We start from the raw sequence: 23,448 nt of genomic DNA, 5'->3' as shown, positions 1-23,448 counted from the left end.
TGTATTCCTTCACGTCCGTGTTATTGGCTGCTAATTTTAGTGACTTTTTGCAATCCTCACGCTTTTTATGTAACGAAATGGAGAATACATGACAATCATTTGTGCTTAAAAACAACCTTTTGAGCAATACCTTGGATGATTTACTGGTTATTGCACGGATATAGTACATAAAAATTCAGCTACATCACTTTTGACCCGTGTTGTGAATCAACCGGTTAAAATTTACATGAATCCCTAATAAATGTTTCCATAAATACAAACAAGTCTGTGTAGTGTATGCAACTGATACGTTTTTCCCTTTCTAATTGCCGTAGTTTTGCTATCTAAACTGCGCATACTCCGCCAAGTGGTCATCGGGCGCCATATTTAATACAGCAAAACTCCGCTAGCAGGTTAGCATTAGCTTGTTAGAAGCTAAAACTTTAAAACGCAATCTCTCGGTCCAAATCCAGCTTTATATTTTACAAGAAAAATGAACGTAGTAGATTATGTACGCGATATGGCCGCCGCCGGTCTCCACTCCAACGTCCGGATAATGAGCAGCTTGTTGTTGACGATGAGTAATAACAATCCGTAAGTATATCATATCCACACAGGATCCGTCTAATTGCTGATGTGCAAAACATCACATTTCGATTTTCGTTTCCTCAATTTTAATGCATCGATCTTTGCTTGACTAGACACATTGCCTATATGGTATTAATATAACATGTTGACACAAGATGATTATATTATTATACGTGTTATATTACGACTCAATGCGAGCACTGCGTATACATTTTTCCCACATAACTTGACATAATATAGCTGAATTTCTTTTACGTTCATTTAATAATGACCATTACAAATTACGAAGTGCATATGTGCACAGTAAATGTTACTTTTTTTACACCAACTTGTCTTATGGCGCAGCAAGGTGACTTAGATCTGTCTTTTTTGTACTACTATGGTACTTCAAAAGGACATTGTATAACCAGTGGATACTCATAATTTTATCATACTCAATCATTTAATCAAATAAAACGATTTTTTTCTCTGTCAAGACTGTTGACCTTCATGAAATAGTAAAGAAACAATCTTTGACCATTGTGTTTTTTCTCTATTGTTTCTGTTTCTAGAGAGCTATTTTCGCCTGCTCAAAAGTACCAACTGTTGGTTTACCATGCCGATGCCATCTTCCACGATAAAGAGTATCGCAACGCTGCCTGTAAATACAGCATGGCACTGCAACAGAAAAAGGTGCTGAGCAAAACATCCAAGGTTCGAACTTCGGCTGGCGGAGCTGCGGCCAACCTTCAGGTACGAGTATAACCCGTCGCGAATGTTGCATAAAGTAAAGCGTGTGACAGCAAAGCGTTGAATTCTCTCGCATGAATTTGCACTGCGTTTGTTTGCAAGTCCACCATTGACTTAAACCCTATATGTTGTTTTTCAGAGTCTTCCTTCAGAGATTGAAGTAAAGTACAAAATCGCCGAATGCTACACTATTTTGAAACTGGAAAAAGATGCCATCGCAGTGCTTGATGGGATTCCTTCTCGTCAGAGGACTCCTAAGGTAGGTCTTTTAATTTATATATATAAGGCATTTGATTTTTGTTAGGTCACAATCATATTCTGCTAGAATTCTATCTAACTGAAGGATGCCAAACAGGGTTCTAGTACAGAATCTGGTCTGTTTCCTTTTGTCAAAGATCAACATGATGCTTGCCAACCTGTACAAGAAAGCTGGCCAGGAACGTTCTGCGGTGACCAGCTACAAAGAAGTCCTCCGACAGTGCCCCCTAGCTTTGGACGCAATTATTGGTACGAATTCCGCAACGTAAAACGTCAAACGTCAAATTTCATGCGTCCAAATCTCTCTGCAGGACTTCTCTCTTTATCAGTCAAAGGAGCTGAAGTGGCGTCCATGACCATGGATGTTATCCAGAGTGTCCCCAACCTGGATTGGCTCTCTGTTTGGATAAAGGCGTACGCTTTTATACATGCGGGGGACAATCAAAGGGCCATTAATACCATCTGGTAAGTGACTGTGGTTGGATACGTTTCGGAAGGAGAGCTAATGCCGAGACGCTGTTGCGCATAGCCAACGTTAAAACTTACCACTGGTGGTCCTCCGATCGCTGCCGGATTTCCCGTCAGTTCTTTAGAGAAGAAGTCTCTGTTGCGGGACAACGTGGACCTCCTGGTGAGCCTGGCAGATGTCTACTTCAGAGCCGGAGACACCAAGAACGCCATCCTCAAATTTGAACAAGCCCAGATGTTGGACCCGTATCTCATCAAGGGTACAGAGAACAACAATCGGGGCGCTGTCCAACCGAGTCCCGTCTGAAAAGGAACATTTGTGCTTTTTACCCACGGTTAGGAATGGATGTATACGGCTACCTTTGGGCCCGAGAGGGACACCTGGAGGACGTGGAGGTCCTAGGCGGACGACTGTTCAATATCTCCGACCAACACGCCGAACCTTGGGTGATTTCTGGGTGAGTGTGCGTGCGATCTGAGAAAGCACCAGCCATCTTGTATTTTTCCGCTGACCTAAACGCCTGCGGTTCAGTTGTCACAGCTTCTACAGCAAGCGTTACTCCAGAGCTCTGTACTTGGGCGCCAAGGCCATACAGTTGAACAGCAACAGCGTGCAGGCGCTCCTCCTGAAGGGGGCGGCGTTGAGAAACATGGGCCGCATCCAGGAAGCCATCATCCATTTTCGGGAGGCCATGCGCTTGGCGCCCTGTCGCCTCGACTGCTACGAAGGTACATCGTCGGCCTTCCCGCCTCGGTCGCCTCGGTGGTTAAAATGGCGCCCGATCGCAGGTCTGATTGACTGCTACCTGGCGTCCAATGGGATCAGAGAGGCGATGGGGATGGCCAATAACATCTACAAGACGCTGGGGGCCAATGCGCAAACGCTGACCATTCTGGCCACCGTGTGCCTGGAGGACCCCGTGACGCAGGAGAAAGCTAAAACGTTGCTGGACAAAGCGTTAGCACAGAGGCCCGACTACACCAAGGCGGTGGTCAAAAAGGCGGAGCTACTGAGTAAGTTTGAAGGCACGGTGACCACGAGGACTCCCCGTGTCGGATTGTTGTCTAGTTTGTGACGAGTGTCCAATTTGGCAAAGGTCGCGAGCAGAAACACGAGGAAGGAATCGCGCTGCTTCGGAACGCCCTGGCCAATCAGAGCGACTGCATGCTGCACAGGATGCTGGGAGATTTCCTGGTGGCCGTTAACGACTACCAAGAGGCTATGGATCAGTACAGCATTGCGCTCAGGTGAGCAAAATCAGGACAGATTCGCGGGTTTCGGTTTGAAAGCGCATTTTAAAAACGCTAGCGTGTCGCTTTTATATTCTCCCACCAGTCTGGACCCCAATGATCAGAAGTCCTTAGAAGGCATGCAGAAGATGGAGAAGGAAGAGAGTCCCACGGACGCCACCGTGGAGCTGGACGGCGACGACATGGAGGGCAGCGGCGAAGACGGCGACCTGGAGGGTAGCGACAGCGAGGCCGCTCAGTGGGCTGACCAGGAACAGTGGTTCGGAATGCAGTAGCCGGGGCCAGGGGGAGGCGGGGTCTTTTAAGGACCGCCCTGGTCACGCTTGTTCAGAGGGATCCAATCCCAATCGCCTCAAGCCTTAATGGCAAATTGACCTCAGCGTTTGCAATTTTTCCTCGCTCATTCTTTGTTTTGACCTGAAAAAGTTGCAACCTATTAATCAGTGTTTAATTGTCAGCGGGAGGTTCGGCACGGAAATTGGCTTTATGGCAGACTGAGGGACGAGTACAGGGTGATAGAAAAGCAAAAACTGTTTAACAATAAAACCCAGAATGATGAAAGACTAGTAGTTTATTCCTAATGAGTGAAAACTTAAAAAACGCCATTTAAGAGAATGATGGAATTGTCATGTTTTTCTTTAATGGTGTCTCCCTGTACGAATTTTTTCTTCAAAATGTTCAATCTTTTTTTAGGGTCACCCTGTTTTTTTCAATTGGTGATTTACTAGAGCAACACATTGGTGTCCAATTCATTTGGAACGGGAGTCGGCGATTGAATGCCGGTTAAAATGGATTGGACGCCTTACCACTAGCTCATTGAAATTGACAGTAAAATGTTGAAAAGAGGCACCGTTTGTTTGACTATCTTTGTTTTGATGTTGTCTAGAAAATAAGCCTGTTTTCTATCGCATTGCTAAACGTTCAAACTGTTTATATTGTATTTTGTAAATATTTTTTAAAGGCATCATTAAACTTGAAACGCTTGCGCTTGTGAATGCAGTCCAGATTCCGTGAGGCTCACAGACACTGGTAGTAGAGCACTTAGTAAATGTCATTTTATTCACCTGAATTCAACGTCCATGTGACATAACGAACAATCCGACAAACTAGGCACGGAACAGAACGTCACTACATCCGCTCTAAATTCCTACATGATCATCCCATCAAAGCATTTCCTTAGGAAAAAAAAAACAAATCAACCCCTTGCAGCTTATGGAACACTTGATCAGGTGACTAACCTTGAAGCGCTTTCTTGACATTGTCTATGACACAAATCAGCAGCCGTGGCAAACATGCACCGAATGAATGGATGAATGTACATGAGAGAAATAGGATCTTCAGGTAAAAGGAGCGATGATTGAGTACTTGGGTTTATGGCCGTTTTGTCAAAACAAGTCTTGTCTTCACTTTTCCGTCATGCAGCTCTTCGACTGGAAGTGCTGCCGCAAACGCACGACAAAAAGAAAAAAAAGAAGGAAAAAAACAAAGCCAAGTGATTCGGAGACGACTCCCCCCTGCTTATACGGCCTTTGCTGGGAAGAGAAGAAAAAAAAGTGGCCTATTAAATCAGGTTGCCAGTAATGGTGTCCTCTTATAAGCGTTTACAATGAGTTTTATATACAGGCAAGTTAAGTGCAGAACTATAATTTGTAGTTAAGGAGCTGAAAACTATGGACGCGTAGTTCTTTCACACCCCCAAAAAGTTGACCATCAGGTAAAAACAATGATTTTTTTTTACATGATACTATCATGTTTGAATGTACATGAACATTATCAGAGAAAAAGCTGAAAATGATCATTATCATGGATAAAATCTAAAATGTAACCGTTTGGCGTAAACATGTCAATCATCACACTTTTACGTGATAAAAAACAATCATCACGTCAAAAGGCAATAGTTTAATAATGCCATATATTGTAAAAATCAGTGATCATAATTATGTTTTAATGAGTGATGAAGCACGATCATGTATTTAAATGAGTTTTCCCACATTTGTCTAATATTTTAGCATGAAAACATGATTATGATCCTATTTTTAAATCTCATCTCATTTTCTGAACCGCTTTATCCTCGTGGGGAGGGTGCTGGAGCAAACTCCACACAGGTGGACCGACCTGGATTTGGACCCAGGTCTTCCACTGGGGCCGACGCGCTAACCACTTATCCACTGGGCCGCCCCCCATATTTTTAAATATCTCGTCAAAATTGGACGATTCTCACATAAAAATGTGATCTTGTAAATATGAGCTCATTATGATGCAAGAGTCATAAATATGTGATTATAACAAAATGTGATACGTACAGCGTGATGAATTATTTCATTTATATATTTGATTGTGTCATGTAAAATCCTCATAAGTATCATGTATAGAAAAAAATATGTAAAAACGAGATACCTCATGAGAGTGGTTGATCATCATCACATTTTCACATGACAATTTTACACCTTTCCATAATAGTATCATGTAAAAAGGGATACTGGCCTTTTTTAGGGTGTGTCAGCGATCCGCCTATACGACAAAATAATTTAACGTCTTCAGCCGGAGTACCGTCATTACTATGTATTGCTGTACAAGACACGGCACAAAAAAGGGCAAGCGGTTACTGTCATGCGGGTCAAAAGTGGACTCACTCTGCAGGCAAAATTTAGGAAGGCCTTGACGGAAAAGCCCAACGGCACTCAGTGGCGAAAAAAAAGCACTTACATATTTTGACAGCAACCATAAAATGTCGAGATACTACTTTCCGCACGTTATGTACACAAACACCCTCCCCCGAGTCCCACGAGCTCCCGCGGATGAAAAGCGAGCCGTTCGTGCCAAGTATACAGTATATTCAAGTACAGTATGTGCACAATTATACTCTATGTTATAAATATTATTTGTTTAAATAATCAACAAATGAAGCGCACGGATGTCCTCAAAAAAAAAAACTATGAAGGCTTTGGGTGCTTCAAATCATGGAGACAGGAGAAGAAAAAAAAAGTGGTAATGGTTACGGAACAGCGATGAGGTAGCTGTGCAGGAAATAGTCAACTAGGTTGGAAATTAGCATTCTTCCCGTCTCCGAATCTCCCCAAAAACTCTTTATAAAAATGGTGTCAATTTTCTCCTTCGAGCGACACACGATGTATAATAATATAAAAACGACGACAAAATAAAAACATGGCACTCAAACAAAGACCCCGCAAACACCCACCCAACCACACACACACACATACTAACAAAAGAAGCGCTACTTAAAAAAAATGTCTTTAAAAAAAACGCATCTGTGGTGGGAGTTTTGACCGGACGGTAAGGTTTGTGTTAGATGTGCGCGCATACGAGTCCGGTGCCCGCCGGGGAGAGGGGGTGGGTCAGTCAGGGCCACAACACGGCAGCCACGTTAGTGTCGGCGCTGTAGATCCACAGCACCAGAGGCAGGCAGACGGCCACGAAGGGCCAGGAGATGCCCTCGGCGCATGCGGACAGAGGGCGCCCTTTGCGGCCCGCCGCCGTGGCCGCCGCCGCCGCCTTCTCCGGCCGTTTACCCAAGTCCAGGTTGTGCCTGGCCGTAAACTTGAGCAGCTCGTCCAGCAGGATGACCGGCATGGAGATTTTCAGCACCATCAACCACTGGGTGGCGTCCAGGGGGGTGATCTGGAAGATGACCTGGGGAGAAAGGGAGGGAGCCACGCACGTCCGTGTGAGGTTTAGTGCACACAAGACTCAATATTATCTTCATTTAATAAATAAAAAAAAATTGAAGAATCTTTTAAAAAGGTCTCAATCTTTAATAAATACAAACCAAACTAGCAAAATTATCTCTTTTTGGTTAACTGGTTGGCTGGCATTCCCAGGTCCAAATTCTATTCAAGCTCAGACTTTCCCACATACATATACCATATTTTCTCGCATATTAGCCGCCCCCGCGTATAAGCCGCACCCTTAAAATTTCCTTAAAATTGTTGTATTTTACAATTTCCCTTGTAAAAGACGCCCCCTGATTCACAAATGGTTTTAATCGGGAGTACAAATGTGTTACTTTGAAGGGAAAATCTTCAGAAAAATCATTGCACGTGGTATTCTGACATATTGTATAAATCGATTGCTGGATTGCACATTCCTTAAGGGTGTTGCCTGCATGTAGACAAATTAAAAAAAAGAAGTCAGGTGAGCAGTACAACCAGTAAGTGTGTGCGTAGCGCTCGTTTGTGCCCCGAGTGAGCAATGGCAGGCACAAGTGAGGTTTTTTTACGTTTTATGCAAGATACCGTTTATTTTCAAAATAAATTTCTCTTGCTTTATGGCATTTCATCCTTGTCACTGTAATTTGTGCGCATATAAGTCGTACCATTGATTCAGTCAGCATTTTTTTTAGCGATAAATACGGCGTATACGCGAGAAAATACGGTAGTTAAATTTTTAAAGCACGAACGTCCTCGATTTCGGAAATGAGGTTTCAGACTTACTGGAAGAGGCTCCACGTAGAGAATTAGAAAGTGGAGGGACATGGAGAGGCAAATGGCCCCCAAAAGCCAAATGTTCTCCCAAGGAGGCATTCGAAGCAGGGACTGGTTCTCCGACAGACTTTGTTGAAAAGACAAACGATAAGAAGCGAGCTCATTGAGCGCAAACGTTGCCACTGGAAAGCTTTTCTACCTGTTGAGGGCGTTGCACATCTCGATGGTGACGAGCACCGACAGGGCCATCGTCATGGGGTACGGGGACTCAAACACCTCGCAGTCCAGGCCGTCAAAGTCCGGGTTGTCATCGCTGCACTGGAGGAAGTGACTCTGCGGAGAAAGGCACGCAATGAATTGGTTTTTCTACCCGTTGTCAAATACCAAAAGTTGAGATTTAGGTTGCCATCCCATCAAAATCAGTAATGTCACAACTTTAATGTAAAAATAAGCCACGAAACGACTGTAATCTCGTAAAATTAAGATTTTCTTCCTGTAATAATAGAATCTGTCTTCTACTTCCCCGCCACGGTTAGGAATGGATGCATTTTAAAACGTTGGAGAGATCACTTGACACACGAGAACAAAAAAGGTGTCCGGCGGCATTAGCGCTTCCGCCTACCAGCTGGTACAAGGTGATCTGAGGTCCGTCTTCCGAGACCGTGAACCACCAAGCCGCGGCTCCCACCGTGGCAGCGCCGACGTAACCTGGAAGCAGAGATGTCAGAAGCTCACGCTTTGGCGTCTCCCTAAATATCCCGGGGAAAGCTCCCGCCGACGAGTCCTCACCGCCAATCGCCAGATATCGAAAGAAGAGCCATCCGGAAATGAGCGCTTCTTTGGCGTTGCGGGGTGGCTTCTCCATGATGTCCAGGTCCGGGGGGTTGAAGCCCAACGCAGTCGCGGGAAGACCGTCCGTCACCAGGTTGACCCACAACAACTGAACCGGGATCAGCGCTTCGGGAAAACCCAGCGCCGCAGTAAGAAAGATACTGGCGGGAAAGACGTGCAACATCAATACCGTTGACTAACAGACTCCAAAAAGGTGGAATACGAAGTTACTAACTTACCAGACGACTTCCCCTACATTGGAAGATATAAGGTATCGGATAAACTGCTTCATATTGTTGTAAATAGCGCGGCCTTCTTCAACGGCGGCCACAATAGAAGAGAAGTTGTCATCGGCGAGGACCATCTCCGAGGCCGACTTGGCCACGGCGGTGCCAGAGCCCATCGCGATGCCAATCTCGGCCTTCTTTAGGGCAGGGGCGTCGTTCACGCCGTCCCCGGTCTGTAGAACACGAGATCTTTGCATCAATATTACGTATTTATTCCAGCAGTCCACAAAAATAATCTAGTCACACGTCGCCTGTTGCTCCCAACGCTGGTTTACAGATCGTTCACGATGCGTAACTCCACAGATTAGATATCGGATAAGAGATGACCTACCATAGCTGTGATCTCGTCAAATCCTTGCAGGAACTCCACGATCTTGGACTTGTGTGAGGGCTCCACACGTGCAAAGCAGCGCGCGGTGATGACAGCCTCACGCTGGCTGTCGGGCGCCAGGTCGTCAAACTCTCTCCCGGTGAAAGCCATTTGGTCCACATCGTCGTTCTCGGAGAAGATGCCGATTCGGCGGCAGATCGCCACGGCCGTGCCCTTGTTGTCCCCGGTGATCATGATGACGCGGATGCCAGCCTGGCGACATAGCTTGATGGAAGCCGCCACCTCTTGTCTGGGAGGATCCAGCATGCCCACGCAGCCGACGAAGGTCAGGTCCGACTGGACAAATGGGGACCAGAACGTTCGTACTGGGTGGCTCTTAAATAAATCTAAGGCTAGAGCGAGCGGTCACCTCGTAAATTGCGAATTTGCCGGGGTCAGATAGTATCATGTCCTCCATCTTGGGCGGGCTGTCTCGTGTGGCCAGAGCCAGACACCTCAGAGTATCGCGACCGGTCCCATATTCGCGGATCACTGACATGATCTTTTCCTTGATACTTTTGGTCAGTGGAACTTTGCTGTTACCCACTCTGACGTGGGTGCACCTCTCGATAACGCCTTCCGGTGCTCCCTGCGAAAAAGAGGATGGGATATCTGTCCCGTGGCAGAAGACGAGGCTGGTCATTTGCGTGTTGATGTCCGAGTATACCTTGACAAACATTTTTCCCAAGGAAGAACGGGACTTATTGGGTGTGCAGTAGACCGACATGGACTTTCTGTCTCTGGAGAACTCCAGAGTGCACTCTTTCTTCATCAGCTGTTTGATAACCTGAAGTCCAACCGAAAATAAAGGTGAGCACATCTGTTTTAGACACGCGAGACGAACAGGGAGGAAATTGGTGTCACTCAACGGAGTTGCAGGCGTTAGCTCTGTCGATCTTGGACACTCTGTCGACTTCTGTGTCAAAGACGTTCATTTTCTCCACTAGGCAGGTCAGCGCAGTCTCTGTCGCTTCGCCCACCTTTTCATACACTCCTTTCACCTAAAACGGATTTCATATTTTAATGATCCTCCTTAGTGTGCATTCATTGGATGGTGCGACTTAGTCCATAAAACAGTGTTAAAGACAGCAATTGTCTGCTTCACGTCTCCCTTCCGCCAATATGTGTGTGTGTGTAAGCACCGAGTGTGCCGCAATTGCAAAGAAGAGATTCCATTACACACTTCAGATCACAGTGACAACGACTAAAAATAGCAGTGTGTATAAACCATCTGAAAAAGGTGTGTTGGATGCAGTGCAAACCTCATTGAAGTCCAGAGACGAGTCATTACACAGAGCACAGATGGTGGCCAGTTCCACCAGAGCATCATACTGCGAGGGTTTCACTTTTTTACCGTCCTGGAATCTGTGGATAATTACAGTTAGGCATCCAATTGTCTGCCTCTACCACAAATGGAAAGCAACTACTTACACGTCGCCTTCTGGTGCGTAAGTAGAACCTGTGATGGTAAACTCGGACAGAGAGCAGTTCTCGCCATCTGCCTTGTTGATAATGAACATCTAGGAATTAAAAGGATTGCATTAGCAGGGCAAAAATCACACGTTAACATTTGCTAAAATCAGATTTCAGAGACACAGCAGGTGTCAGTAGAAGCCACAGAAATCCCCGGCGGACCTCAGAAGTCGCTTCTTTGAGCCTGTGTTTTTCACATTTTCTTTAGATCGTGGCTTTCTGCCTTACATGCACGTTGCCTTATGGCAGGGGGTGCATAGAAGAAGAAATAGCCTGAAGAAACTACAGGCCAAAAGCTGCATCACACAGGGAGATGTTTTATTCTCCCGCTCACACAGACGTTATATACAAACCCCCAGGGTGACAAGAAACTGATTATGAACATAAACTAGTTCACATCTACCATGGCAACTGGGAAACACACAAGTTAGCACACACAAGGAGTATTGAATAGAGATGCTCACGGAAAATGCTTGGTAAGTTTGTCTCGTTTTCAGTTAGGTTATAGTAAAAGTTATGAATAACTTCAAGGGAGGCCTTTGTAGATATTTAACAAATTCAACTTTTGGGGGATCAAAGAAGTAGAAGAAGTTCTAATCAACACATTTAAGCTCAAGTAGGTTACAGAGCAGGGAACTAAAGTGTTTTACAATATAATTAATCAATCTTGACATTGGATGCTTTTCCCATAGAAACAACGGAAGCACTGTTTGTTTGGCTCTTTTTCAAGATTGATGACGCAAGGTCAGTTATATAAGAGAAGAGAGTCACCCGACGGTTTAATGTAGGCAAGACAAGTGCCAGCATGTTGCCTTGTGGCTTAAAACCCTGATCACAAAGGGAAGAGTATTTGCAAAGTGCTACTTTCGCAAGCCATCGCGGTGAGGCAACTGCGAGCGGCTTATACAAACACCAGAGGGCAAAACACTGACGCCCCAAAAACCAAGTTACAAAGTGTATAACGACTTACTCTGCAGACGGACATTTGATTGGTAGTCAACGTCCCCGTCTTGTCAGAACAAATGACAGACGTGCAACCCAGAGTCTCCACGGACGGCAAGCTGCGGACAATGGCGTTCTTCTTGGCCATGCGGCGGGTCCCGAGAGCCAAACAGGTGGTGATGACGGCAGGCAACCCTTCGGGGATGGCGGCCACAGCTAGCGCCACGGCGATTTTGAAGTAGTACACGGCGCCGCGGATCCAGGAACCGCCGTGTACGGGGTCGTTGAAGTGGCCGATGTTGATGATCCACACGGCAATGCAGATGAGGGAAATGACCTTGGAAAGCTGTTCGCCAAACTCATCCAGTTTCTGTTGCAGGGGCGTCTTCTCCTGCTCTGTGGCTGCCATCTCATCACGGATTTTACCAATCTCTGTGTTAACCCCGGTGGCCACCACCACACCCACAGCCTTCCCGGACGCAATGTTGGTACCCTGAAATAGTTGGAAATATTCGGTCAAATATTGTGACCCACATTACCCAACATGTGATGTCCATATATGTGAATCCCAGGTCTTTATGGGATCACTTTTTGTTTGTTTTTTTAATTCCGATGTTTGTTAGCCAAAGTGAATTTAGCAAAAGTCAGAGTAATACAGGGAGGAAAAATAGTATATCCCATCACTCTGTTACATCTTTCTAACATGACCACTTTCAAGAAAATATGTGTATTACAGTACTATATATCCAAAAAGAAAATGGCAAAGCTCAAGAATGAGGAAGAATTGTTGAGAAGAATGGATTAATTGAACATTACAGTAATCCCTCGAATATCGTGGTTAATGTAGACCAGACAAGGCAGCGATAATCGAAAAATTGCGAAGTAGGGTCACCCCTATTATAACTTTTTCCCCCAGTGCTGAGTCCTAGTAGCAAGAGTGGCTTCCGCTTACGAGTTTCAGCATGGATTTTCACATTTTTATGAACTTCTAAAGAAGTAACAATTTTCTAGTAGCCAGCAGAAGAGAGGGGAGTGGCTTCCGCTTGCGAGTTTCCGCATGGACTTTTCACATTTTTATGAACTTGAAAAAATCACGAAGAAGTGAATTTGCGAAAAATGAAGTCGCGATAATCGAGGGAAGACTGTACTCAACCTGAACATCTCCAGCATCCCCCAGATGAATTGAGTTTCAAACCGGAGACCCAGAACACTGACATTCAGTCAAGAATTTTTTTCACGGTTGGCACTGAATAACTTACAGAGAATAGCATGTTCTTCTTGTCTTGATTGACAGCACAAGGGTCAGGCACCGGGTCTGTATGTTTAATGACAGAGACGGACTCTCCTGCAAGCCAAACACAGTTTTTATTAAGACACAGGTTTTCATTTTAGATCATGCTCATTGTTTAATAGAGGAAATTAGTGCCTCAAGTCAATTAATCTGCTGCCTTTAAATTTTAAAAGATTTAATCATATCAGTGAACTAAAAAAGAAGCTGAAGGCTTACATGCACATTTTCAGTCCTCTGTCGACAAATGGCTCGATCAAAGTAGTTTATCAACTTACCGGTAAGAATGGACTGGTCCACTCTCAAAGTTGTGGATTTGATTGAGCATAAACGAATATCAGCAGGCACTTTGTCTCCAACTGAAAATGTAAGCAAAACATATTTTCATTAGCATGAAAAACACTAGTGACACTTTGGTTCGTGCTACTGCCACTCTTCATTGTGCTTTTTTTGGTGCGACTTATAGTCTGAAAAATACACAAGTTAGCACACCTTTGTATACCAAAGTGTTGCTTTCATAAAGCTCGTTCACCGTAATCTACGTGTGCTAACATGCTGGTCATGTGATTGTGATGGAGGTAGCAGCGTGAGCTAATTGTAGAGGGTTGTCACAAGGCCACTGGGCAGTGTTGCAGGAAAAAAAGAAAGAGATCCAAAGAATGAAGGAAATGGAGGACTTTAGAGCCATAAATGGCTTCTCTCAAAGGAATAGACCGATTTGGGAGTGCAGCGACCTAATTCATCTTAATGCTGCATAACATGAAACTGGGGAAATGCTATAGGTTCAAACTATCTTCACTCTTAACCAAATCTGGCCCATCTTTAAACAACAAACCCTTGTGGTAAAAAGAATAAATAACAATACTATACTATTCCCACTACGTATGGTGAATCTGTGTATGTCAAAAAAATGTGTGGGTGTCCATGAAAACAGCGTACCTGATTATAATTTTAATCCAAACTCTATTCTCAATTCTATCCATCCAATGCACATGATAAAAGTGCTGACTGGCACTTTAAGAGTTTTGCTAGCATATTGTGTCTCTATTTACAATTTCGAAGTTTTTTGTCAGAGGACTCAATTATTGACAGATTTTCACTATTCGCTGCAGTGTAGCAAGGGTTTAATGTACTTTGCTTGCTTTTGTCAGACACTGAAATTGGCTTGATTAGTTGAAAAAACAGAGGCAAACACTTCTCGTTGCATTGTATATAATAAGGCAATACAAGGGAAGCGCTATTGTAATATAAAACCCAAGTGACCTTTGTCGTAGAGAAGGGTCGCCAACAATGCACAACGCCAAAAATGGAAAAACTATTCCAATATCTTCCCCAATGCTCTGATCAAGTTTAAATGTGGCCTTATGATGGCAGCTGTCTCCACATCACATCACTGTGACAACACAAGAAGAGACAAAAGGGCAAGCCTTGCTACTAGATACTGTACTTAGAATACAAATCGTCATAATCCATTCCATTAAGGGGGTCGCTCAGTGTCAGTTTCACTGTCTGTTGTCACTGTCTGTTTTCAGATGTTTTACAGTTCCGTGCACTTGGACGCGTGGCATTGTTGCTTGAGTTATGATCCTTGGAGAAAGTAGATGCTAACTGGCAACTCATTAGGTGCTCTCGCGGCGCTGCCAGGAAGGTTGATCTGTCAGCTGCAGCTATTGTCCAATCCTGACAAACAGCATTTCTCAGAAGTGACGTTTGTTTAACACGGTAGCATCCTAACCTGAGCCCCGCGCGGGTACAATAAAAGTTTGACTTCTGAGAAGGTCACCAATACTGGCCTACAGCTAGGGCAGGCTCCTTCCTGACCAACCCTCATGTGAATAATAATCCATACACAAAAGTGTCACAAACAATGTCAGTTTCAATTCACATTTACTTTAGGTGTGACAGGAACTAAATCGCTTCCTTGCGTGTTTCTTTTTTTTTTTGCCTATCCACTGTAGTTATGCAACACTTCCTGCCTTCAAGTCATTGCTTTTGTCAAAAGACTGTTTAGCCTGACTTTGCAACAAGGTCGCCTCCAGAGGAATTTTGTGTTTTTAAGAAATACTGGGATTGTCCCGGGGGCTTTGTGACACCGCAGGCCTGCTATGACTGCGTGTGTGCATAAATCAGCTGTCACTTTATGTCAACATCCTGCTTGGTACCGATCCAAGCCTCTCATCAGCCATCCGCACTTTTGCATCTCTGCGTTGGCCAACAGGTGATGCGGTCCACAGAGCTCAAACTTGGTGATACATTGCGCCCAGTATGACTCACTGAGGTGCCTTTTAAATAGACCTTTCAACAGCAAGAAAGGCAGTGGCATGGCATAAGCTGGCAGCTTTGACTGGCACCTGCCCTTGCCGTGTGTTTGGGTACATCATGGGGTTTAGCCAGCCGGCCAGGAGGGTCCATGTGCTGATGGCAGCAGCACAAAAGGTTGACATTCTGTCAAGTCAAGAAGGCCATTTCCTAAGAATCAGCATGACAGCTCTCCAAAGCAGCCTTCCTTAACAGCCACCTCAATACAAACTGTCTCTAAATCAACTGCTAACTACCTGCAGTTTAATTTCCCATCTACGCAGATTTGGACAAAAACCACAAGAGCTCTGCAAATCCGTAGCTGTATGCTAGCATAAGAGAACCCCTGAAAATTGTAACATCCACTCATACTGTAGCTGGTTTTGAGTCAAGTTTACTATATGGATCATCTTGAAAAGTGAAATTAGTAGTAAAAGCAGATACCTTTTTCTGCTATAAATGCTGAATTCCAAGCATAACATGCATTCCAAATATTTAGTTATAATGAGCAATTTTCTTTATACATCGAGTGGCCATAAGTTTTGACTTATGCAGGACAGTCCTTCATTTATTTGCCTCGTACGGTGTCCTGCAAAGCCTTGAGCAGGAAGGACACTTGTCTGTTTTCTCTTTTGAAGTTGCATTCGATCGCAACAGACTCCAGTTTGTTCACGAGTGCCGGCTGCATTGAAAGGAGCTAAATGTAGGCCATGTTAAACGCTATTTCACCTCGACGTCTGATATCCTGTCAACTCAACTTGCAGGTTCCAGTACTTGGTAAGTTTAATTAAATGGTTGCCGTTTTTTTCCTAATTTAGTTACCTAGAAGGGCACTTATCAGTAATTGGTGGTGCTGAATTTGTCTATTGTAAATAGTTATTTTACATTTATATGCACTTGTTACATCTGCTCCAAAAAGTTCCATTAAGAACTGCTATTTTGGCATGAATTGTCATGGAAATTTAGTTTGTACGTTACTAGAGGGTGCTTTGACATAGCAAAATACTGAGAACAAAAACTGTCCACCTTTTCCCAAAATGTTTTCCCTGTTCAGTTAGGGTATTTTAGTTGAACTACTTTGTACACAGTATTATGATACAATTGTTATCATATAGAAAATTGTATTGTTGTGAAGATTGATGAACTCATCTTAACACATTAAACAGAATGAATGAAGCCCCAAAAACATTTTCAGTAAACCCTGTTGTTTCTGTGCAGTTGACAATATGGTTGAATTCCATTAAGTGTGGACTCGGATTCCCAAACCTAAGGGACTGATCTGGCTTCTGTTATGCAATACTACCAGCGTCTCCTTGAAAAGCTCCACTTTGCCTTTTGCTGTTATGAATCTCAAGCAGCCACCAGCTCAGCCTCACACATTACATGAAGCTGTGTTGCAGTTCCCATGGCAACAAAATCTAGAATCCCACAAGCTTGGATGAAGTATCCAAAATTCTGAGATTTAATAAGTAATCAAATTCGACATTGAAACTTTAAGGGACTTCAAACAAGTCCCCGCAATACTCCCACTGTATAAAAACACAAATGACTGAGGTTTATGACTTAGATTTATGGCACAAAATAAACCTTCTGGCTATAGTGAGATCCTTTATCTATAATCCTGCTGCTAGTATCACACATAACCCATAAATAATGAGCTCATTACAAATATACAGTAATTGCTACCACCATTAGCAAATAGTTTTTAAAGGAAAGCTACATATAAAATACAACTATCTAACACAGGCAGCCTGTAATCAAGACGAGAGCATTTATTGTATGTCAGTCTTGCTGACAAGTCATGAACCTCGGCCAAAAGACCCTCGGTGATACTGGACGCTTGGCAGACCCTATGAAATGCCACATATTATACACGGTGTCTGGAATCCTAGGGGAGGGTGCAAAGCTGATGGGTAGGGTCACTGTGCATTGAGCTTGGTGGGCCAGGCTTAACCACAAAGTGCTTCCCTATAAGGCCATCTCTCTTGGACACAATAGGAACAGATGGAAGGAAGCCTCCCCTTTTCTAGCCTTCTCACGCGGCTGCACCACACACTGGCCCAACGAGCTCATGGTCAGCACAGAACAAACCCGCTGAGATCTGTTGCTCTCCGAAGGGACAGCCAGATGCAACAAACAATGCACTCAATGATCTCTATGTGAGTGTACCAAAGGTTTCTGGCTTCGGCTAAGGAGCAGTTGTAATCCTAAATAGGATAGCAGAATAAATAAATAGTTTGATCTAATACTGCGTTTCAATTGGTAATTACTCGAGGCAAACATATGTTTTCCTACACACGATTAAAAAATAAACTGTATCGTATTAGTCACGAAACATATGCCCTTTGCAAGGTCACTAGAGCTTCCCGTACCGCACCATGTGTGCTAAAACTCAAACTGAACAGCATATAGTACACGGTTGGGACCAGGCACCTGTTATCTTCACCATTGCCTGATATAAATACTGCATTCCATAATCCAAAGCACCTATGACGAGCTATAAATAAAACGGAGCACTATACCGAGAAAGATTCTGCATAACTTTCGAGGCTAAGGGTTAAACAGTTGCAAGATATCATGCAAGAGTTCAAAGACTCCTGCATTCCACAAACACGTTAAACAACACAATGAATGAGTGCAAATTCAAACGTAGCAGATGGAGTAAATCCTGTGAAGCTGCTGTCAATATGGCATGAACTCCACAGTCGTGAGTCTCAGGAGCCAAAACTTAAATTTAATTCACCCCAAATGAGTCCGCAAAATGGATTTCAGCAGGCATATTAGCCACACTATGTCGAAATAATCAACCCGCATTGGGCCATATGTAAACAAAGTGTGGGTTTTCCTACCGGCAACTTCAACAATGTCCCCAGGAACAATGTCTCTGGCCTTGATCCTTTGGACTGTTTTTCTGTCCTGCCGGTACACTTTCCCCATTTCCGGCTCATACTCCTTCAGTGCCTCAATAGCATCCTCAGCGTTACGCTCCTAAAATAATAATCAGGTCAATTCAATGCACAAAACATTGTTCATTTTAACACCATTACCGAAACGAACAGATGGGGCGATTGTGTAACGTGTTTCTAAATTGAATGTATGATGACCACTCACCTGCCACACGCCAACGATGGCATTGGCAATGAGAATGAGTAAAATGACAAAAGGTTCCACAAAGGCAGTGATAGTTTCTTCGCCTTCCTCAAACCAGGCCAGGACCTAAAACACAAACACACACACACAAAACATTACTTTTAAAGTGACATGTGACAACCACAGCAGCAAGCAAAGATTTGCTAGTAGTGTGACTATGAATTTTTATCCTTGTATAAATGAATCAGCTTCAACAAAATTTTACATCAAGATCACTGATGCAAATTGCATTCATATATACCTAAAAAAATGACATTCTCACTTTCTCGTTTTCCATGCAAAACATCAATTAAATATTCCACATCCCCAGGAAATTAATTAATATCCAATAACACATGTTAAACAGCCAGATTGTATATAACAGTGCAGCTTGGACAACTTCAGTCGAGTAATTGCAAATTATTTCTATAGAGTTCATCTACTTTTAATTTTAAATATTCTAATGGGTAAGCTCCCAAATTTGGTCTTGCATAGGGTTCTGTTCCCTTGTCAGACATCAACCACTGACACCTCCCTATCACCTGACTGGCTACTGCAGACTGCATACCACACAAATGGCGTGCGGACTTGATTGAAACTAGACACAATCCTAAGCATGCACTATTCCATTATATTGTTCATTTCATGCAACTATGACTACCACATCTACATGATACCCAATGACGCGTAACTAAAAAAAAACGATTAAAAGCCCTTTAATAGGTATACTAGGCGCTAGGTTACGATGCTATTTTAAACACCTTAATGCAGGCACTCTGACTGATTGTCACAGATGTTATCAGAACCGGTCTTTTGACTTCATCTTGTTTAGCTATATAGTAGCTATAGAATTACCGCCAAATGAAAGGCCAAATTCCAAACAGGGAGGAGTGCGATGAAATGAGCGTCGTAAGAACAGACTTTCTTCAGCCTCAGTTAACACTCTGATAAACACTGCTTGATGAATGTGATGTCAACCCACAGCAGTGTGAGAGCAAACTGGTGAAAAGCAGGCCAGGCCTTTGTGGTTGAGTGAATATATTGTTGAATTGTGTCTTGTTTCTTCAATCGTTTAATCTTAATATCAAACAAGATTCAGTTCTAACAGTAAAATAAGATGTATGGCATTTCAAATTTGTCCATAGTTAAAACCCACATACGAAGCAATGCTGCTCATTCCCCAAACACATGTTCCTAATAAATGATAATGGTAATTTACAATGGTTCAAGAATTATTGTTGCAACAAATCTACCACGTTACTGTCTTTCCTTTGTGGAGTGTATGTACGTTGCAGTATAATTTGCTGGAAAAGCAGCAGTCTAATTGCCCAAAATTGAGGTTTTGTAATGTCATCGTCAATTTTTTTTCTTTAGTGACAATCACAACAATCCTTTTAAACCACTTCCCAAAGGTTTCCTATTTCAGGCTCTAAAAGTATGTTTTGGGGTAAATGGACTGCTAAAATTAGGTTCATTGTTTTCAGCTAAAACCAGTTTTATAAGTAAGCTGCCCCTGAGAGCTTTTAATGTAAATATTACTCAAAGGAGATGGTCACACACGTTTATGACACAGTCCTAAGACAAATAAAAGAAGCCTTTCCAAAATTACCCACACAAAGAACCCAAACATATATTTATATCCGATTTAGATTTAAACCATCAGTGCAATGAGACCAACACCCGACATTCGAGCATAATAATATTTTTTAAATTATAAATACGAACAATTCTAAACGTATACATCTTGAGATTCATGTTTTCAATCACGGAGTTAACTCAGCCATAACTCAGCTGCTGTTGTCACCATTCCTCAGAAGGCTCTTGAAACCTTATTAACTCCTCGACATGTGCATGTAACTTCAGACGACCTAAACAAACCGAAGACGTTCACACTTCAGCACGTTGCGTCGCTTCACCATAACCTAGCCATTCATCACACTGGGCTCAACTCTAATACCGTCCACAACTTTCACAAGACATAAAAAGAAACACATATTTTCAAGATGCCTGGCTGCTCCAAGTACTCGGACTGGAAATGTGTTAACAAAGGGGTAAGGTTACGATGACAAACATAAGAGGCAATGGGAAATAATGGATACTTACAAAAGAAATACAGGCAGCCAACAGTAGAATTCTTACAAGTAGGTCTTCAAACTGTTCAAGAACAAGTTCCCATAAAGATTTCCCTAGAGAAGAGACAGCGTTAATGAACATTTTTTTTAAAGAGAGGGATTCATGTGCCGTAAGAGAACAGTATAGAATGTGAATGAAATTACCTTCTTCTGCTGGTAATTCTATTCGTCATGGGGACCATTTCAAGGATGGGATAGGACATAGAAAAGAATAAAGAAATATATCAGCGGGACAGACTAAATTGCTTTTTCTCAACAAGAAAAAACACGGAAACAAAAGGAAGTGGTTCAGGATCAGATTAACATATGACACAGTAATAATGACTAATGCAAGTCAACTGTCAAAAATGTATTTTCTACTACTTCCTGACTTAAGTATATACATGTGCATTTATTAAAACTCAATTTCTAAATACCACATTACTGTTTCAGCAATCTTTCAAAACACTGCAAAAAAAATCTAACCAGGGATGGTCAAAGTGACTTAATGTCACTTAACATGCATAATATTAACATTAACTCATCCAATACTTTAGACGTGGTGGAGCTTAAAATGTTCTTCTTGCTTGGGACACCAACTAAAAATACTACTCCATTATTCGTGGTCAAATCTGAATAAAATTTGATTTTAATAGATCCCAATTTTTTCTGTCTGTATGTTCCCAGTTAGCTCTTCTGGTGTAATTAGCATGTATCAGGGCTCATGATACGTTCAGGGAGCTTGGCCGTCGTAGTTTTTTAGAACTTTTTCATTAAATTTGTCAACTTTCACTAACTACCTTACTCGGAAAAAATGCTTATAATTATACCTTCTCTGACAATGAAGGAGTTAACAGTAATAATAGAGTAGGTAATTCACAATGTAGACTGTCAAATACATACGCGCACGTGGTCAATCTAGTATTTGCATGTTGCTATGGCAAACCTCAGCCAAAACTTGCCAATATTAGATATTTTATTACGCAGACGATGTATACGATATTGTAACACTGAACAGACAAGTTCCAAAGCAGTTGTTACTAATTAAGGAGCGGTAACATGACAAGTCATCGGTGATTAGCGATTACGTGGTTCATTACTTGGGAGTGATATTTAAAGTTTCAAATGGCGTACCATTGAGGCCGTATTTCTCCCGTTGTCGTTTCACCTCTTCCAGAGAAAGTCCCGTGCTCTCATTGACGCAGAAAAAAGTGTAAACTTCCTCCACACTCTTCGTGTGAGCGTTCTCCATGACGGACGGACGGGCGGACGGCTCCTTTCAGTGCAGCTTCACGCTTCACGCCGCCGTAAGGTGTCCGCGTGGTCTCAAAGATAGCAAATAATAAAATTAGGAGTCTTGTTATTGTTGTTGTTGGGTTTTTTTTAAATGAGAGTTTATGCTGAAGAACCGTATTCGCCCCCTTTGCCCTTGAAGTTGTACTAGTCTGTCAGGAAAATGGTTACAGTGAGCCAAATTGTCGTTGCTCCGGCTGGATGAAGATTAGTCTGAGAGTCCTGTTACGTCCAAAAATGGTGGGAGTCTGTCGATTTTAGTGTCCTGTGTATGGAACTGCATTCGTCCAGACTGGTCCAGAGTGTTTTGGGGCCGGTTCCCACCTCAGCTCGGCGCAGTTTTTTGTGGGTGAAAGTGAGCCATTGCGTCGCTGACAGCCTGCCTTTATCAAAGAGCTGCTCCGGGGTTCTGCATGTGGACTCGTCTGATTGGACGAATGGTGTCACCTGACCACAAACCAGGGAAACTCAAATAACCGGAAATGTTGTTTAATTTTTTATATATATTATTGTTTTTAATGTAACATCATTCATGCATTTAAACCTCATAGTATTTGTATTTTGACAATAAAAGCATTCAATTCAATTTCTTTCAAATGTCATTTATGTTGCTAAATATTCATTAATAGTTAATATACATCAATTACGGTGTGTTGTTAATGATATATAACTCATTCCATAATATTGATGGGAATAAATTTCCAATTCGGTTAAACTGGAATGACTGTCTGTGAACGCACATAGTTGTGAGTGAATGTGTTAAATTAGTACCTGTAACTTTTAAAAATAAAACATAATTCTGCCATGAAAGAGTTAGATTGTCAACAGAAAACAAATTTTAAAAAAATAGCCAAGTGAACACATTTTTCTGGCAGAACAACAAAAAAAGAGGCCGTCAAATTGCACAAATATGGATGAATTATGTGAAGACATTTATATAATCTTGGGCAAACCCACTTTATTTAATAATCTTTTTTTTTTTTTTTTTAAATGGTGATTTCAGTAGCCCTTAGTTGAGCTAATACATTCATCAATTCTGCAGGTGTTCCCACATAACATGCTATTAAATTGATCTATTTATGTATGACTTTTACAACACGAATACAATTGATTACACTCAGGTCACGGCTGCTATAACACTGGTCCTCTCCCAGTCAAAATGGATTGGACGTCTAGCACAGTTCAATGAGTGACGTAGAAAGGGTTAAACAAAGCAGTATTGCTGATTGACATTTAGATAACCTTTTGCCCCAGGCGTGCTCTTCAAGGGCTATCATTGCATGTAACTTGACAGGGATGACGTGCAGCGTCTGTTGTCACAGCCCAGTAAGGCCCTTAGACGAAGATGCTTTAAAAATAACGCCATACTCCACAGTTGGACATCCATGCGTACAAAGGCTGTTTGGCACAAGACCCTCATACATTGACTGTCATCAGAAGATTAGAAAAAGGATATTCCAAAACCGCCATTATACTTGGAATATGAAACATGAGTCAAAAATGGGAACAAATCAAGTTACAAGCACCTGAATTTTGTCCAGCTAGTGTTTTAAAATAATAGGCATGAACATCAGTATCAAAATATGTCTGCGCTATGACAGATGATGGGTTTAAAGTGTACGTCCAAAGATACAATTTTGTCTGGATGGATTGTTTAACTTTTTCAGTCATCAAAATATTTGATTTAAAAAATATATTTTAATTAAAAATG

The 23,448-nt window shown here is 42.6% G+C and overlaps 2 protein-coding genes across 3 annotated transcripts; one reads left to right on the top strand and one right to left on the bottom strand.

Annotated features, from left to right (window-relative positions):
* The first annotated feature begins 324 nt into the window (after positions 1 to 324).
* anapc7 (anaphase promoting complex subunit 7) lies at positions 325 to 4,268 on the top strand. The gene is made up of 11 exons (XM_077599867.1): positions 325 to 573; positions 1,119 to 1,299; positions 1,436 to 1,555; positions 1,692 to 1,803; positions 1,866 to 2,019; positions 2,140 to 2,282; positions 2,363 to 2,480; positions 2,555 to 2,751; positions 2,812 to 3,036; positions 3,120 to 3,270; positions 3,359 to 4,268. Exons 1-11 carry the CDS (start codon positions 473 to 475, stop codon positions 3,546 to 3,548), a joined length of 1,692 nt encoding a protein of 563 aa, XP_077455993.1. The 5' UTR covers positions 325 to 472; the 3' UTR covers positions 3,549 to 4,268.
* A 38-nt stretch (positions 4,269 to 4,306) lies between these two features.
* On the bottom strand, positions 4,307 to 22,135 carry LOC144073922 (sarcoplasmic/endoplasmic reticulum calcium ATPase 2-like). 2 transcript variants are annotated; one of them, XM_077599866.1, is made up of 20 exons: positions 21,579 to 22,134; positions 20,610 to 20,627; positions 20,437 to 20,519; positions 18,316 to 18,420; positions 18,054 to 18,192; positions 13,185 to 13,265; positions 12,878 to 12,963; positions 11,647 to 12,111; positions 10,635 to 10,723; positions 10,466 to 10,568; positions 10,073 to 10,204; positions 9,871 to 9,990; positions 9,574 to 9,792; positions 9,165 to 9,500; positions 8,786 to 9,006; positions 8,505 to 8,707; positions 8,338 to 8,423; positions 7,915 to 8,048; positions 7,725 to 7,842; positions 4,307 to 6,924 (listed from the first exon to the last, which is right to left on the bottom strand). In XM_077599866.1, exons 1-20 carry the CDS (start codon positions 21,694 to 21,696, stop codon positions 6,634 to 6,636), a joined length of 3,147 nt encoding a protein of 1,048 aa, XP_077455992.1. In that variant the 5' UTR covers positions 21,697 to 22,134; the 3' UTR covers positions 4,307 to 6,633. The 2 variants fall into 2 exon arrangements, with proteins under 2 accessions (XP_077455992.1, XP_077455991.1); XM_077599865.1 differs by having other exon boundaries at positions 9,574 to 9,990; positions 21,579 to 22,135.
* Between the last annotated feature and the right edge of the window lie 1,313 nt (positions 22,136 to 23,448).

The sequence above is a fragment of the Stigmatopora argus genome, chromosome 5 (assembly GCF_051989625.1).
Source record: "Stigmatopora argus isolate UIUO_Sarg chromosome 5, RoL_Sarg_1.0, whole genome shotgun sequence".
NCBI lineage: Eukaryota > Metazoa > Chordata > Actinopteri > Syngnathiformes > Syngnathidae > Stigmatopora > Stigmatopora argus.
Note: the sequence above shows the minus strand (reverse complement) of the source record. Positions and strands in the feature narration are given on the sequence as shown.

Excerpts from the sequence above, each read along its gene's own strand:
- LOC144073922 (XM_077599865.1), bottom strand. The coding sequence starts at position 21,696 with ATGGAGAACGCTCACACGAAGAGTGTGGAGGAAGTTTACACTTTTTTC. Across the intron at positions 10,205-10,465 it reads CGTCTCTGGACTTCAATGAG|GTGAAAGGAGTGTATGAAAA; the intron begins GTTTGCACTGCA and ends AATCCGTTTTAG. Across the intron at positions 8,708-8,785 it reads AATGTAGGGGAAGTCGTCTG|TATCTTTCTTACTGCGGCGC; the intron begins GTAAGTTAGTAA and ends CTTTCCCGCCAG.
- anapc7 (XM_077599867.1), top strand. The coding sequence starts at position 473 with ATGAACGTAGTAGATTATGTACGCGATATGGCCGCCGCCGGTCTCCAC. Across the intron at positions 3,037-3,119 it reads CAAAAAGGCGGAGCTACTGA|GTCGCGAGCAGAAACACGAG; the intron begins GTAAGTTTGAAG and ends AATTTGGCAAAG. Across the intron at positions 3,271-3,358 it reads CAGTACAGCATTGCGCTCAG|TCTGGACCCCAATGATCAGA; the intron begins GTGAGCAAAATC and ends TTCTCCCACCAG.